The sequence below is a fragment of the Convolutriloba macropyga genome, chromosome 3 (assembly GCF_964194025.1).
Source record: "Convolutriloba macropyga chromosome 3, txConMacr16.3, whole genome shotgun sequence".
Classification (NCBI taxonomy): Eukaryota; Metazoa; Xenacoelomorpha; order Acoela; family Convolutidae; genus Convolutriloba; species Convolutriloba macropyga.
Genome location: NC_134470.1, coordinates 11,099,081 through 11,117,010, shown reverse-complemented (window position 1 = coordinate 11,117,010; position 17,930 = coordinate 11,099,081). Strand labels below are relative to the sequence as shown.

General features: G+C 35.8%; 3 protein-coding genes across 3 annotated transcripts in view; all 3 read left to right on the top strand.

Moving 5' to 3' along the window:
• The window catches only part of LOC142335927 (uncharacterized), a 38,561-nt gene extending 26,288 nt beyond the window's left edge, over positions 1–12,273 (top strand). The window contains exons 6-10 of the mRNA XM_075384328.1: positions 1,570–3,388; positions 7,168–7,250; positions 8,590–9,054; positions 9,425–9,580; positions 11,498–12,273. Coding sequence (XP_075240443.1) covers positions 1,570–3,388; positions 7,168–7,250; positions 8,590–9,054; positions 9,425–9,580; positions 11,498–11,847 — 2,873 coding nt within the window. The 3' untranslated portion in view covers positions 11,848–12,273. The remainder of the gene's footprint in view (positions 1–1,569; positions 3,389–7,167; positions 7,251–8,589; positions 9,055–9,424; positions 9,581–11,497) is intronic.
• LOC142336527 (coiled-coil domain-containing protein 25-like) overlaps positions 1–17,930 on the top strand; it is a 73,641-nt gene that overhangs the window by 29,277 nt on the left and 26,434 nt on the right. The window contains exons 2-4 of the mRNA XM_075385434.1: positions 17,581–17,648; positions 17,715–17,771; positions 17,836–17,875. Coding sequence (XP_075241549.1) covers positions 17,624–17,648; positions 17,715–17,771; positions 17,836–17,875 — 122 coding nt within the window. The 5' untranslated portion in view covers positions 17,581–17,623. The remainder of the gene's footprint in view (positions 1–17,580; positions 17,649–17,714; positions 17,772–17,835; positions 17,876–17,930) is intronic.
• On the top strand, positions 15,230–16,996 carry LOC142336856 (p21-activated protein kinase-interacting protein 1-like). The gene is made up of 2 exons (XM_075385812.1): positions 15,230–15,612; positions 16,269–16,996. The coding sequence occupies exons 1-2, from the start codon at positions 15,269–15,271 to the stop codon at positions 16,915–16,917; spliced, it is 993 nt and encodes a 330-aa protein (XP_075241927.1). The 5' UTR covers positions 15,230–15,268; the 3' UTR covers positions 16,918–16,996.

Below are 17,930 nucleotides of genomic sequence, written 5' to 3'. Positions count from 1 at the left end.
TAAGCTCAAATACAAACGAATACCACCTCACCCAAAAGACCGAGCATCGCACTCGCTTAAAATCATAGTATTAAAAAACGAACGATTAAAAAATTGAGATAGATAAGGTTGTTTTTTATACCTAGATTAAATTGTTTATGCTGCATCTTTTTTATTCTCTTCATCATTAAGAGGTTTTTTCATGATTATAGCCAAAAATGAGTGAAAAATTAGCGATTTTCATTTTCTTTGGTTGTTGCGTAAAATACGCAACAATTACAGACCGCAATTGGTATGCCTATTAATGCGTTTGCAAAGATATCTGATTTACGACAGCAAACGCGTACAATTGTAAAGCTGAGAATAGTCCAACTGAAATGAACATTTAATAGGGAGTCTTTGAAGTTCTTAATTTATTTAAGAAAAAAGAGTTTGACATGAATTAACAACTGCTTGTTCTTGATAATGAAGATTTTGCGTTAATGTCCATTTCCTCATCTGAAATTTTGAGTTGCTAAACATAATATTATTTTATTTGATTCTTTGGAGAAATTTGTGGCTGTTTTTCGATTTTCAAATACTATCGTTTTTCAACTGTTGGAACTTCGTCTGAACTAAAAATGACTATATCAAACTTGTAATTAAAAACCGAGAAAGGTTTATTAATTTTGGCGCAGACTTTTTTCTGAAGCCCTTCTAAGAAGCCGGCCTCACAATATTTTGGCACTACTTTACTTTCTTTGATTTTTAGGTGTTGACTTTTAGAGAAAACAGACCAAATGGATGCTAATTTGAGATTTTCGTCAATATATTGCAAAAGATATTGTTAATAGCCGCCCTCATCTTCTCAGCCGGCTATTATAGCGCTCCTATTTTTTTTTTTACTTCGTCGAATAAAAAAATGTTTCGCTTTACCTCATTTTGCCGCCTTTTCAACATTTTGCGTGAAATCTTTTTGACTTCTCTAGGCTAGTTTCTCTCATCTCTCATTCTGCTAAAAGTGATTTTGAACATCAGTTGCTCAGCAAAGCAATTCAAAATGAACAGAATCAGTATAAAAAATTGAAGTCAGAAATAGAAACGGGATAAACCCATAAAGCCCAATTTTAGATGCCCGCTATTTGAACGTCGGTCCTATAAGTATTAGTTGCCTCTCTCTAATGCTTATTGTTATTGATAGTAGCCCCTGTAGCCTCTCTCTAAGAAACAGAAGTATGTTCAACTACGAAATGCCATCAAAATAAATCGGACTTAAAAAAATGTTTTTGTACAGAAATCTTTTTTTTTTCAATATCTTCTGTTATTTCAATCCCAATCATGCTTATTGGAATCAACGGCGGCTATTTTCCGGCAATCTGCCGGGTATGTTTCATTATAGCTCTCCGAATTTACATAAAGAGCAGCTAGCTTGATTTTTGAGCTTTGACAAAAAATTATAATGAGGTTGCACACATATAGGTGAACAAAATTTTAGGTTTAAAAATTTTTAGTGTATCGCATCTGAGGAGTTGTAAGACAATACGCAAACGCACATTACAATTAATTCTTCAACTTATCATTAAATTACTGTTTAAAATTTAATTGTTTAAGGTTGCTCCAACTTGACCTTCTGCTCGAGACTTTGCTTTGACCTATATAAAGAGAAGTACTATCTCAACTGCGGAGTAACAATGACCCACTGTGGCTATTGTGGAAAATGCATCACTGTTTCGGAGAAAGAGAGAAATAATGACAATCAGCCGGGCACCTCAGCGAGACATACTCAAAAATTCTGCTCCGATAATTGCCGATTAAACTTCAAAAAGCGTATTAAAAACCAAGCTAAATGTGAAACGTGCATGAAACGGTCAATCAGCATAGATATGGGCGTGAACATTTTCTGGAAAGGAAAACCTGCTCATTTTTGCGACAAAAAATGTCTGCTTATTTTTTACGAAAACGCCAATTTCCCGAATTACCAGCCGATTGAAAACTCAACTAACTTAAAACGTAAATTTGAAGAAGAAAGCGAGAATGTTGCTGAAGTTTCTGCGAAAGCTTTGAAAACAGTCAAAACCGTATCTGTCGGTACAGAAGCTAAGGAAAGAAAAGTGAAGACTAGGAATGTCCAAATTAGTGTCTACCCGCCCTCTTCTGAAAAATCAGTGCAATGTGACCCAGGTAGAAGGGAAGTATCAGTTATGACAGAAGCAGTTAGTTTAGATAGTAATGTACATGGGAAATGTTTAGCAGATGATTGTTTAAATAGAATTGATAGAAATGATGTCGCAAGCAGTGATAATATAAAGCCAGTTTTGGTTGCTGTACCTGTGCCTTATATTGTTTTTATACCGGTAGAAATTGAAAAATTCAAACTCGCAGGCAAGCAACACCAACAACACCAAATTATGCCTGTAAATCGCCTGCCTAGTGTAACAAACCATGGATCCGAGTCGAATAATGCGTTAGTTTCCAAGAACTTCTCAGCGGTGAACGAGAGAGAATTCAAAAGTGAAGTGCAGTCAATTGCAAAAGCGGAGGAAGAGGCTGATTTGGCAAAGATACGGGAGGCTATAAAAGATAGTTTAAATGATCAAAATAATGTAAAATCGGAAGGTAAAATGGAAACGAGGAAAGTGATTAAACTTACAGAAAAAGCTAAATGGGCTCATTCTAGTTCGCCTCAGAGACTGACTGAAATTTTGAAGCAACGGAAAATTAGCCGGGAAGCACGGAAAGATTCGAAATCAAAGGAAAAGATCAAAAATAGTTCTAGAAATCATAATAAGCATAGAGAACATAGAGGTCACAAAATAAAGCACAAGCATAATTCTGAGTTGAGCGAGCAAAAACGAAAAAATATCAGGAGTGATTTTGACGCTCAGTTTTCTAGTGGCACGGAATCGTCTGACAACGAATCGCTTCTTGAGAAAACAAGACAAATAAATATTGAGAATGTCGTGTTCAATTTTGAGGATGATTTTGAGAACCTACTTGCGAATAGAAAGCTGCCATCCGTACTAAAATCACGAATCCGAGCGTTAAAGCATGTTTTTGATTTAGAAACAGTTGAAATAATGATGTATAATTTCAAAACACAACGCAATGCTGGGCGAAATGATTCAAAACAACACCAGGGTCAAAGTAGCCGGGCAAATCATAACATGTCAGGAAAGCTTACGTCAGATAGAACGGAAATCGATCAATGTTCGCAAACTAGCTCCTCAGTGGAATATGCTAGAAGCTCAGTCCAAGTATCATCTGATTGTTCTGATGATGATATGGATTCGCTGGCGAGTATAAAGCGAGCCAGCATTATAGGCGATTGCTTCTCAGTGGAGAGTGATTTGACCAAGTCGCTCAAATTTGAAAAGAGCAAGTTAGGAACAGATGACAAAGATGCTGATAAAGAAAAGAAGAGTAAGAAAAGGTTGGTGTCTGAAAAATTGTCATGACTGAGGTTCTTATTAATAGCCGCCTCAGCTTCTCAGCCGGCTATTATAGCGCTCCTACTTTTTTATACAATTCAAAGAATTTGAATTGTATTGGGGCGCTGTCTTTTTTTAAGATCTGTTCACACATTTTCATGTTTTTTGAAGTCAAATTGGAGTAGTGATTTTGGTCACGCAGAAATAGGAAATGGAGCGAAAAAGCGAGTGATTTTGCGGCGTTACTTTTTTCACTCGAAATTTAAACTAGAGCGAGGAAATGGTGTTTAAACAAAATTTCACTTTTTCGATTGTCATTTTTTAATAGCCGCCCTCATCTTCTCAGCCGGCTATTATAGCGCTCCTATTTTTTTTACTTCGTCTAATAAAAAAATGTTTCCCTTTACCTCATTCATAGTTTCTCTCTTCTCTCATTCTGCTAAAAGTGATTTTGAACATCAGTTGCTCAGCAAAGCAATTCAAAATGAACAGAGTCAGTATAAAAAGTTGAAGTCAGAAGTAGAAACCGGATAAACCCATAAAGCTTAATTTTAGATGCCCGCTATTTGAACGTCGTTACTATAAGTCTTAGTTACCATCTCTAATGCTTATTGGTATTGATAGTAGCCCCTGTAGCCTCTCTCTAAGAAACAGAAGTACGTTATGTTCAACTACGAAATGCCATCAAAATAAATCGGACTTAAAAAATGTCTTTGTACAAAAATCTTTTTTTTCAATATCTTCTATTCTTTCAATCCCAATCATGCTTATTGGAATCAACGGCGGCTATTTTCCGGCAATCTGCCGGGTATGTTTGTTCACACGCGGCAATTTCACTTTGATTTTTACTATGTTTTTTACTTCGTCGAATAAAAATTTTTTGCTTTACCTCGCTTCACAGCTTGTTCAACATTTTGCGTGAAATCTTTTTGACTTCTCTAGGCTAGTTTTACTCTTCTTTCATTCTGCTAAAGGTTTTGTCGGAAAACATTTCCTTAGCTAAGCAATTCAAAATGAACAGAGTCAGTATCAAACAACGAAATCGGAAATAAACGCGATAAACCCATAAAGCCCGATTTTAGATGCTGGTACTCGAACTTTGTTCTTAGTTACCATCTCTAATGCTTGTTGGTATTGTTGCCCCTGTGTGGTCTCACTACGAATCAGGAGTATGTTCAGCTCCAAAATGACATCAAAATAGTTTGTTCTTTAAAATTGTTTGTACAAAAATTATATTTCCACTAGTTTTTTCTCTTCTTTCAATCCCAATCTTGGTTATGAGAATCAACGGCGGCTATTTTCCGGCAATCTGCCGGGTATATTTATAGTTGTGAAGCTGTAACATGAGCAAAGCTCTTTTGCAGTACTTTTTTTCTCGGTTTTGTTTTGTCGTCCGAAGCTGTTCTCTTTTTACATTTTTTCACGCCGCAAAGCTTAAGCAAGAAAGTAGTTATGTTCACCTGTTGATGAGAAGTGTTTTTAACAGCGTTATTTGATTATTTTTCGAGCATAAATGACTTACCTTCATCTCTAAATGTCTTGTAACACAAATTAAGGCGATGTAAGGTTATTAATTGCTCTCAAACGGAGCTTGTAGCATTTATTGTTTTCTTTCAATTTCACTTCTCGAGTGACTTTTTGACTCTTGACTTTTCCTTTTTGAGTGATTTCAATTGGGAGCTTTCAGAAATTAAGTCTGTTGCTAAAATAAGATCTATTTTGAGAGATACGCTGATCACGGAGGTTGGGCGTTCGAAATTCTCCCTAGTCTGAAGTTTTTGTATAAAAATTTCTCTAATTTGTTACCCCTTCTAAATTGATCACCTCGCCAGTCGTTCGGGAGCAATTCGTCCGACATTTATTCAATCAATTACTCTTGTATTTTTATGGCTGTTAACAAGGCAGCTCGTACAATACGAAGTAGATAGTTTTTAATTGCTCTCATTGAAGTTTGCAGCAGTCATAACAGTCGTCCGGGTCTTTTTTCATGCAATTTTTTGTTGAAATATCAATTTTGCCGTTTACGTGTTTTTTCGGTTGATGGACTTTTTTGTAATTTTTTGTCTTGAGAAATAGGATAAACTTGTATAGGTCAAGAGCATAAGTTGCTCAGCAGTTCTCTAAAGGCCTTATGAGTTCCTAAGTATGCTCGATTTACCGAAACTGAGGAAACTGGGCAGAAATTCCTACATTTTAAACCCATTTTTCTGCGTTTCTGCTTTCCTCTCACGCAGTCCGGCAAGCCTGGGTAAGCTTAAAGTAGCTGCAACAACCAGAGTCATATCCACGTTAGTCTTTTGAGAGAAAGTCGCCCGACGTTAGTTTGATTGAACCGTCGATCCATCAACAGAGCCCTATATGTATTTCTCTATATTCTAAGATGGCCCACACTGTTTTCGTTAGTCTGCGGGCTACATGTTTGCTAATTTTGGTTTGCTCTCAAAATCTACTTACAATGTAAAATTACAATTTTAAGTGCTATCAAACGAAGTTTGTGGCAAGTATGATGACACTGCGGTCCTTTTGCGTAAAACCAATTTTTCTCGGCGGATTTTGTTCTGATTTTCAATTAATTTTCTGACAGTTGTCGCTTTTGTGTTCTTTGTCTGCATCAAATCTTTGACAACTTTTCCACGTTATAAAGTTCGAAACCTTAATTTTGTTCAGCTATTTAATTTAGGCTAATGCTTCGCATTGATTTTTCTGGTTTTGTTATTACATCAATTTAAATTGAAGTTGGTCGTTAATGATTTTTTGGTTAATTACTCTGAAGAAATTTTTGCAGTTTGTTGGTTGATCAATTCAAAGTTTTTGTTTGATCAATAAGTGTATCGATTGACTTCTTGAATCGTGGTAATCTAAATTGCTCTCATTCACAATTTCAATATAAATCGTTTTAGTTACTGTTAATAATTCCTCATTTTGGTTAACCCTTTTTAGTTATTTTGTTTTTATTCCACTAAGAATACTTAACGCACACATTTTCGTTTCTATCCACCGAAGAAAGCTACAATCATTCCCGTCGCGCAGACCAATTTATGACAATAGTTGCTGATGTGCAGTGGTTAATTGCTCCCCAACGACGCTCGAAGCAATTACTGTAAACGTGTCTTTTTACGAATCGAAGAGGAGCATTGATATTCTACAAGATTCTTTTTAGATGAAACAATTTTGTTACTAACTTGAATTATGACTTCCTTGTTTTTGAACATTGTAATATTTGTTATATTGTAATTAGGAACTGCTGGTAATATTGAAGGTTGAAAGGTCTTTTTGAAAAGTTTTCTCCCCATAGCACTCCCTCCTTCCTATGCAAACTCAAACTACAAACACCCCCAGGAAAAAGGCTGATCAAATGACGAGCTTTTAATATTTTCCGTAACGGGCTGGCATTTTATTGGATGGTTATTCGTCAATAATGCACGAGTTATAGCATAGCCATTTTTGTCAAATTGGTTTGTCTTTCGACTGGTTTCAACCACGAAATTTTTATATGGATGTAATAATGCGCTTCTTTTTATAAATAATTTGCTGTCAAGTGGGTCTCTTTATTGAGTCGAGCGAAAAGTTAGCAGATGTTTCTTTCATTGCGGAATGAAAATAAATTTGGTGGTAGATATAAAGATAATTAGCCCATTTGCCATCGTTGGCCGCATTTTCAATAATGCATTTTAAAATGTTTTAATATTTGCATCGATCTATTTCCAGGCAAAGGACTAATTAAGGCAATCAATGCCTGGGCAGGAAGTGTTCTCTGATTCTCATCTCCTGTTTGTTTCAGCCCATCTTTATCGGAGTTGTTTGGCATATCGGCACCAAAGAACAAAAAGTGGAGAAAGCATTGCAGTTTTTCCAAGGAAGAAGGTACTTGTATTCACCTCGTTCAGATATTCAATGGTAATTGCAGTTTGTAAAACAAATGAAATTTCAGTTTTTGATCGTTTAAAAGTTGGAATGCGATTTCATTTTACTTACTGTGAAATGCTAGATGGCATTGGCATTATTGTTCTGACCCACTTCAGTGGGGGGGGGGGGGGGGGGGGGGGGGGGGGAGGGAGGAACTCAAATGGGTTTTTTGTTCAGCCAATTTTGGTTTTGGCCGATCGATATATTTATCGTAGAGAGCTGCGAGTGGTATCATTAGAAAGACCGTCCAGCGGAGAATATGGAATTAAAAGATTTTTTTGATATTCGCCTTTTTCAGTGAGATAACGAGGTTTAAAGTTTTGTGAATAGTAGACGGATTGCCGTTTTTCTATTCGCATATTACGGAATTTTTGCCTATGTTTTTTGTCAGTTTTGCTAAAATATGCTAAAAATGTTTAAAAAATGTGTTGTTGGTTTGTTTTCTAAAGATAGAAGAATATTAATAAAATTTTTTTATCTAATTTTGTGGCTCAAATTTTTGCTACATATTTCAAAAAATCAGCCATTTTTTCTCCAAAATTTGCAGGAAATAAGCTTCTGTAGTCAACTTAAATTTGCCGCAAGTGAACTCCTAAAAATGCTGGGACAATTTGTTTCACCTCAAGAGAGGGCTCATTTAATTCTCCGCTTTCTTTGAGAGGTTTCCGGGTAATATAACTCGATAATTGCAATGCGCATCGGTAGCGTAACTTTTAAGACCTATGGCTGTTAAGCTCCAATCCCAGCATATTTTAAAGGTCCTTTAACATACAGCCTACACGACCATGCTTAAGCACCTCATCGGCAAATTTTTTGTGCTCATTAAGCTTGTAGCTTAGCAAAAGCAAGCGAGACAAAAAAAGACATGGACAAAAACTTGGCACATGTAGTCAGTTGAATAGACAAAAGCAACAGGAGGCGGTAGCGCAGGGGAAAATTGCTTTTATTTGTTATTTCGTTCTTTCTTTATTCATTTATCATTTCTTTCTTTCTCCATTTTTTTCTCTCCCTCTCATCTCTGGGGCCAGCAAAGCTTTTGCATGGGCAATCGCCTGAATTTTGATGCCTTAGATTTGGTTTTCAGAACAATAACGCCATGTGCCTGAGCACCTTTTCTCTAGTAGATTCTCAAATTTCACTTAACGTTAATCTTGATATATATGTTGAATCATACGGAAAGTTATTGATGGACTATTGTTACCCAGTCGGATTTTTTTGTGTATTCTCTCATTAAGGAACAGCAGTATGAATAACTACGAAATTCAATGAAAATAATTCACATTTGTTTATTGTTTAGATAAAAGGGAAGACAAATGCAAAGAAAATTTAACATTTTCCAAGAAATGTACAAAGCGTGTGACAAATTGTATGGTGTACGCACTTGGCTTCCTCTACCAATTAAAATATGGCTCAAAATGGTACAAATTTGCTAAGCATCAGAAGTTTCAATATCTGTCTGACGCACAACTGGAACATCATTTTCGACTGCTTTTGAATTTCGAAACGGAGAAACGATTCAAACTTCCAATAGAAAACGTGAAGAGGAAAGTTTGGGTTATTTTGTATGCTCTAATATACTTGGCTGCCCATGATAGAGAAGGAGTGCTGTTGATGGACAAAACAATTTCTGGGCTGCGACAGAACCTGACCAGTGTCTTTAAAAATGTGGCTATTGCTGAATGGAAGAAAATTGAATCTAGGGAACCAGAGCAGAATGGAAGGGGCAATGTTGACAACTTAATGTGGATGTCTGGAGTTTTGGGTAAGGAAAAGTTAAATGATAATGACCTGTTAACGGAAAAGAACATGTGTGTGTAATTGATAAGTTACTGTTGAAGAAAGTAATTAGTGAATAATAGGGTCTAATCGAAAGTAATTTAAACTACCAGGCGTCTCTTTCGTTCCCCCCCCCCCCAAATAATTTATACAAAATAGTCAGAATTAGCGCAGTTTCCCCAAAATATTTGGTTATGTTAAATTCTAATGGTATTGAGTATTTTTCTTAAGCAGTATGCAAATGATTCAAAGTTTTTTTTAGTCGCAAGTTTGTCGAATAGAATTTCACCTAAATAACAGTTATTGACTATTATGCTTCTAAAGGTTTGTGTGTAACTGTTGTGTGGTTGTGACAGGTGACCGAGATGCGATGTCACTGCAATTCACAGTGAGTTACTTCATAGTGCGTGAATTTGGAATCTTTTCACTTGGTGATCACAAACTTCTCACCAGAAGCCACTTCCACCTTTGCTCAGAGGGAAAAGATCAGGCAACAGTAGAACACCTTAGAGGTGGGTTATCGTGCCCGGGAATTGTATTCATTTTATGTGCAAAGACAGGCTAGAATTGTAACTGGAACTTGTGAGAACTAGAGCTGACAGGAACAAGTTCCCTCATACAAGGGGAGGCAATTCTTGAATAGAATTAAGCGAGAAATTTATTGAACAATTACAATTTGTGTACCGTAGACCAATCAGAACTGAGAGCTAGTGTTATTTAAAAGGGGAGGCGATTTTCTAAGAACCAAGGGGGAGAATGATTGTTGTGAATGACTAAGAAATACTTTTCCCAAACCACGAGTATCCCTATTTTTGTATCCTAATTACCAGTTATGTAAAGAATTAAAGTCGGGTTGGCATACGAGTTAAATGATATGGAGTTGAACTAATAAGGGTGGAAAAGCGGGAAACGAAATGCGTTTCAGTTTACCCCTCATCGCCCCCTTCTTAGTACATGCCCGCTCTCTCTCTCTCTCTCTCTCACAAGTTACTAATCTTACAAAATACTTGAAAAACCCGTGGTCGCATATAATTTCTCCTCTTAGATTGACACTACTTTATCGCTTTGAATAAAAATTCAGGCAATTATTGCAGTTGTCTGTCTTTTTTAATAGCCGCACAGCGATAGCTGGGGCTATTATTAGCCTTCTCTTGGTTTTTTACAATTCAAAGAATTTGAATTGTATTGGGGCGCTGTCTTTAAGATCTGTTCACACATTTTCATGATTTTTGAAGTCAAGTTGGAGTAGTGATTTTGGTCACGCCGAAACAGGAAATGGAGCGAAAAAGGGAGTGGTTTTGCGGCGTGAATTTTTTTCGCTCTAATTTTAAAGTAGAGTAAGAAAACGGTGTTTGAACAAAAATTCGGTTTCTCGGTAGTAGTTTTTTGTTTACATGCGGCAATTTCACTCTGATGTTTACTGTTTTTTCGATTTTTTGGATCGGATTTTTTTCTAAATGGTTTTACCAATCCATTCACAGCTCATTCTAGGCCTAGTTTTTTGTTTGAATTAACTTTTTATTTCTCGCTAGTGGTTTTTTTTGTTCACATGCGGAATTTTGACATTGATTTTCTGTTTTTTTCTTATTTTTTTTTATCTGATTTAAAAATGGTTTTCTCAATTCACTCATAGTCCATTCTAGGTCTAGTTTTTCTGTTTAGTCAATGAAAATTCTTTGAATTGTACGTCAGGACTTGTCCTGCTATGTTTTTTTATTTCGTCGTCATGATTTTTGTTACGACCATATGACGTCACAGCCACTTTTTGTTCATTCGTTCATGCAATTTCAACTGAATTGCATGTGTGACGTCATTTTTCGATCTCAGGGGAGCGAGTTTTTTGTTCATGCGCGTGATTAAATTTTTGGTCACATTTGACTTACCTCACTCTCAAAAATGACTTCCTCACTTTGAAATTGACTTTTATTTACTTTAATTCAAAGAGATAAGGTCAAATGGGTGTGTGTCACTCTAAATGAAGGTTATTTGAGATCAGCTAATAGAGGCAGCAATAACTTATACAGATTAGTAATCAAAATATAACAGATCAGCCTTTAATGAAAAGACGAATTTTTTGGTCTGTCTTTTTTACTGTTTTTTAGACTGCCGATCTACGAATCTATTGCGGCTATTTTCTGACAATATGCCAGCTATGTTGCTTGTAATGCTTGTAATGAAATATTCCGCTTGAACCTTTTTTCTAGAATATTCTTTCTCTCGCTTGAATGATTTGACTATTCGCCCGAAGAAGCGGGATAAACTGATTATAACCGAGAGCATTAATGGCTCAGCGTGTCTGCTAGATATTGATTACCCCAAGCTAGTAATAACCAAAGCCAAACCTTCGGTTGTCATTCAATAGTAATTTGTCCGATGGTAGCCAGTTATGTGTTAAAATTGAAAGTTTAAAACGAGTCCTTTGTCTTTAGAGCAACCAGAATCAACTGAGTCATCAGCAGTATCCCAATCACAATCTTCAAAGCTGATCAAATTTCGGAGTGCTGGAACTGTCAAATACGACCAGGAGGAGAAACGAATCATCAGGCAATCGGACAATGAACTCTACTGCCCATCTGCAGCATTTGAAAAGTATTGCACCAAGATTCCCGAATCTCCGAGGTCTCCCATCAATATGTTCTACAAGGCGCATCATAGCTCTTACTCCTCAGAAAGCAAACACTGGTACTCCATGGAGAGATTAGATGAAGACACAATCTTATTTTACCTTCGACTTTCTCAAATTGTGCAGAGTGGTGCCAGATTTATGAACAAATTGTGATAATAATGTTCTGGAAAAATGACCTGCCTTTAAAAACATTGTTTACCAAATTGTAGTGCAGTTTATTTGAATTTGAAGCAGTGTTCATTATATATAGAGTAGGGCAAAATTCTCGCAAAACTCTGTTTAAAACATAATTCTAAACATACCGAAATGGCAAGCGTAAATTTTGTTGAGCATTAATCAGTAAATCATAATGGCTTGGAATTGATTTTTTGATTTAGCACTAATTGTCCATTGAGCTATTTGAGGTGGACTTTTTGAAATACACTTTACTAATTTTACTGGGTCCATTTGTGCACCATCGCTTCAAGACCTACGATGATGTTTCGACTTACCTTTTATGCTCTACAATTGCCTAGAAGATTATTAATCAGATTTCTTCGAAATTTTCCATTATTTAATACAATTTTATTTGACCACTAATTTTTTTTCAATTTTATGTTGCTGTTTGACTGGAATTGTATCGAGTTGGCCCTCTTGCTGAAAGAAGAATAAGACAATCCAACAAATCAAGAGTCACGTAATTCGACGAGAGAAACAATTGAATATTTTGAAAATATAAGACGAGCCAATTAAAAATATGCGAGCTAAGTCTATAAGTAAAAACTAATAATTAAGAATTGGAACATCAGGACAATAATTTATTAGATCAGTAATCCGGGGGAAATTTTGCTTATGCAAATTCACCCGAGCAGAGCGGAATTAAGCGAGGAAGTAAAAAACATACGTAGTGGTGCTAACTTTTTTGATGGAATTAGCCCAAAGTTTCTCAAGTCTGCTTTACCGTACATCTCGAACTACCTATTTTTTATTGTTAGTTTCTGGGTTGGTAAATGTGAGTTTCTCTACCTATGCAACCAGTTGCAAGAGTTACTTGACGCAAACGAAATGCCAACGACAGTGTATCTCGACATGGCTGAAGGCATTGATACCATCATTTTCAATGCAATACTTTTAAAATTATTGATGAATGGGATTTGATATCCTTGATTCTTGAGGTTTTTGTGTGTTATTTGACTGACAGACTGCAGTGAGTTGTAATATCTTGGGCAAAATCTGAATTTTGACCAATCAACAGCGGTAGACATCAGGGGTCATTTTTTGCAGTGTTTCTTTTTCCGTATATATAAACGACCTATTCAAAATATTTGTCGTTGAGTGCTATTTATGCGCGGATGGCACAGAAATGATCAACACCGTGGATAGTGAAACGCAGCTGGGAAAGATATTGAAAATTGTATTGTTAGGAGCATGGAGAATAGGTTAAATTTCAGTTTCGATAAGTTTAAATAAAAGCGTGCAGGTTTACTAAAAAAGCAAGCAAGTTTTGCTTCTTCCAATCAATGAAACCATATCACAGGAAAGACACTTCAAAGACCTTGGCATATATTTTTCAGAAAATGTATCGTGGGATTATCACTTAAGTTTTGTTTACAAAAAGGCAATCAGAAGCTTGCACATCTAAAGAGATCGATTCCAAGTGAAACAAATTGTCTTGTAAAACGCAACCTGGTCAAAAGTTTCATAATGTCAGTCTTGTTGGATGGATCAAATATTTAGTTTGCCAGTAAAAAATTATCCTCATGCAAATGGAAATGCCTCAGAGAAAACGTCTAAAATATATACGTTCAACAGTCATTTTACTAAAAACGAATACAATGAATGTCCTCGATCAGTAAGTTTACTCCCAATCTTATATCAACTTGTCTTCATGGATCTTGTGATTTTATACAAAATGGTGACAGGTAAACTTCCACTTCGGGCAGAGCAGTATCGGGAAATGAAAAATGAACATTCCAAAACACGATCCAACGAAAAAATGTTTTTATACTCAAAACAATGCAATCGTCAGCGTTGCCGATGTAATTTTTCTACAGAGTTACAAGCTACAACAATTCGATGTGACTGGCGTGTAATTTTCCCAATTGTAGTCCATATTCAAGTCCTCCCAAATTCATTAGAGAAGTCAGAGAATATCTATTTGATTCAGCCAAGAGGTATTTTAAGTACAAATAATACCCATGTTAATGGAGAGTGAAATAAATTTCAAGCCCAGGTAGCTACCTACTAAGCGTGTTGGAACTACTAAGTATACGTGCAAAATGCTGAGGGGATATAATTTCACGATTTTCAAGTCAAATTTGCAAAGTTTCAGCGCCCTTTTTGACAATATGGACACGTAGCCGTTGATTTTCTAATCAGTATTGACACAAACATTATATGCTTAATCACTAATTTTTCGTCAATTATGTTTCGGCTTAAATAGATTGCTTTTTGTTGGTTTGCAGGTTTTTTTGTAATTCCGTGTAGCTGCTATTGGTTTGGGAAATTTACAACACTAATATATAAACAAGAAGACCCGCGAGTCTGTGCGTAGCACTGAATGTTTCAACATTCTCAAAGTTTTTTTATTTAAACTGCTCTCATAAATTATGATTCTGATGTTATCCCCTAAAGCAGCTTAAGCTTTTTTGGGCAACTTTCGAGTACTCTGTCTTTGTTATGTTTAAGAAAATCAAAATTAACGAACTGTTATTATGAAAGAGCCAGCCTAATTGATAGATTAACCAACAGACAAATTGACCGTTAGGAGCCATATAGACAAAATAAACAGCTGCAAAGAATATCATAAGTTGCGTTGAAAATGTAGTTAATTTCGGTTTTTTGCTTATCAAAAACTTTGTCTTAATAAAAGGGAAGAACGTAATGAATATTTTATTGTCAACAAAAGTCTGTTGCGACACATTTTTTCAAAAACATGTCGAAAAAATTAAAAAACACTTGAAATTTCTCAGTGTAAACGTCTTCAAAAAAGCGTTAATGTTTTCTACGCATTGAACCAGCTGTGGTCTCCGGGAATTGTTTTGACCACTTGTACTCAGAACAACAAGAAAATGACAAAAAATGAAATATCAAAAATTAGCAATTATATTTATAAATTATTTATAAATTTGCGTCTCAAAAGGAACTTTTTTGTAAAACTCCAGAAAACACTCCAAAAATGATTTTCATGCTTGCAGATACTTCACTGGAAACACAGTGAACAACCAGAAGCAGCAGAATAAAAACTGTTTAAAAATATAAAAGGAATCAAAAATTATGTAAAAGTTGCTAAATTTCTTTTGGTACTGATTTCAAAACAATATTTGCGTTGTTCATTTGTACACACTATCTCATGTTAAAAGGTTGTTACAAATTTCCCGGAGCCCTGGATGCTAAAAAATTTAACAAATTATGATTTACAAAAAACTTGCTTTTAAAGTATGATATTGCGTAATTAACGTAATTAAAGCAAAAATGCGGACGCATCGTTTCGTCATTGTAGAAAATATGATAGTTTCGAAGTGAACAAAGCAACTGCCTTCGTGTTTAAAGTGTTTCTAGCAGTGAAGATAAAATGTTCTAATTTTAGTGCAATATGGTTGAAGTATTCGTTGCTACCTATGAGCGGTATGTGATTGGATACAAACTGGCTCTTCAATCAAACACTGAAAACGATGAAAAATCACCAATTGCCAAACTTGAACTATCTTTCCGAATCCATTCAGCTGTGAACAGTTTGCGATGTATGGCTACAAACGGGAAGGTGCTTGCGTGTGGAAGCACAGACGAAGCTATATATCTGTATGACGTCATCAATAGGAAAGAGATGGGACCTGTGAGGTCTCACGCTGCAACTGTGAATTGTGTGGATATGTACAAACAGAAGATTATGGTATCTGGGGCTGAGGATGGAATTCTTTGCTTGTGGGACTGTGATGGGTCTAATTACAGGAACGGTTTCCTTCTTCATTTGCAACTGTTTCAGAGTTTTAATTCTTTTGAGTTACATTTTTAAGATATTTCGAAAAAAGTACGCCCATATCACAGTACTGCATTTAACTCACAGTATAATACTGCTCATCGCATACGACTGCTCATTGTATCGGTCAGCTAAATTGAGCTGACGGCTTTTCTTGCGTTTTCTGATAAATTGCACTCCCGGCTTAGATAATAATTTGAAAACACTACTCGGTAGCTTTTGTGAAAATCCGAGGGGAACATCATTGGACGAGAACTGAATTGATATTGACCTACCTTTTTATTCAGACTGTTCTTTTTCGAAGCAGCAAAACTGTTTTCGTTTTGCACCTGAAATGCGGCGTGTCACATCATAGAAAATTATCTGCGTCCTTTCGCCCCTGAACAAAATTTTTTGTTTTAATAGCCAGTATGAACAAATTGATGCTATTTTCGCACTGTTAATGCTTTGCATTTTGTAATAAGAGATGGGAATGGCCAGTGCCATTATATTACCATTATAAAAGTGTAAAAGTTATGGAGGATCAGAAGGAACTATTAAAATCAGGTATGCATTTATATACCTTTATAGTGGTGTATAAATATTAACTATAGCCCTAATCTACAGTTCCGAAAAGGAAACCGTTCATTTTTAGTTTGTTGAAGCAATTCAGAATCAAACATGCTATTTTGTCAGTATCAGTGGAACCTACAACAGGAAAAGTTGCCTTAACAACAGACGCGAGAGGATATCTGAAAGTGTGGGACCTCTTTTCATGTGTTCTAGCCTACAGTTTACCACTTAAATACAAACCCCACACAGTGTTATGGTCAAAATGCGGCTTAAAACATTCAAATCACGCCTCAAAAATTGATAGATTTGCTTTGCTGAGTGACAATTTTCTCGATATCAGAAATTTGGACGACGGAGAATCGATTTCATCGTTTAAAATTGATAATTGCGGAATTCTCACCTGTGTTAAATTTATCACAGACGAGTTATTGATTGTTTCAACTTCTCAAGGACATTTAATTCTCGCAAGTTTGCGAGACAGTTGGACAATTGAACTGAGAGACGCACACAATGCGAGAATTAAAGGACTTTCTGTCCAACGAGTTTCGGAAGAGAGTAGTAATTATTTTGTCTTTTCTGGTAGTTCTGATGGTTATGTGAAAGTATGGAGTTTGAACACTGAACAAGAACCGTTAGATTTGTGTTTTGTGACTCTGACTAATGTTAAGTGCAGAATTACGAGTTTGGAGTCTTACTTGTTTGTCGATTCATAGTTGTTGTTTGTGATGATTATTTGTCCGCTTTCTCTTGATCTGTAGAAATAAATTTAAGCTGCAATGTTGTTGTTTTTGATTGTTTTGTATTGTTTTCAGCTAGCGTAAACACGACGACGGAATCAGTTGTTAGAGATCTGGTAAAAAACTAAATTAAGAAATGCCCCTCCCCAACACGGGTGAATATTGTCTGGTCCGGGGACCCCCCAGCACTACATTTTCATTAAGCATTTCGTATTGTTCAAATTGTTAATAAAATGAAAATATTACAAAAATATCAGTTGAAAAAAAATACAATTATTGAAAACAAAGAACTATAGGCGAAAGTAGATAAGTCAAACTAACAGCCTTCCTTCTTCAGCAACGGCTCCCATTGTTTGATATCTGGTGGTGTTTTCATTAGATTATGGGAACAAACGATTGTGTTTTGCAGACTTGGTTATAGTAATGATTTTTGAAGACGAAAAAGCGGTAGCACTAGTCATTTCAATTCATATGCAACATTATAAAAGTGTAGAATATCTACTATGGGTGGTCATATTTTTTGAATGGGTTTCAGGGACTGGAATAAATAAAGAAGCATACATCCAGTGAAAGTTAAATTAAGGGGGAAGAACCAGAGAATTTCTTTATTTGCGCTTCTTTAACTTTGCCATTTTTTTCAGATTGTTATTGATATTGGAGGCAGCAATCTGCGTTTGCCGGTATGGTTTTCTTTTTCGTCTCAAACAGTAAGTAATAATCTGAGTCTAGAAATTGGAAACTTGGTAAATCGTATACCTGAATATCGATTTTAGTTAAGGATGAGAAAGGAGTGTTTTATCAGTACTATATGGGACGGGACAAAACTGAGAGTAAGTGTGCAATTGAGTGTTTGTGAGCCATTTATCTAATAATTAATTGATGTGCTTATTTCAGACGAAGATCTAATCAAATATGGCTGGCCTGAAGATTTTTGGTAGGTTTCTTCTTTCAGTTGTCTGCTTCTTATTGGAGGTAGCTTTGCGAAAGGT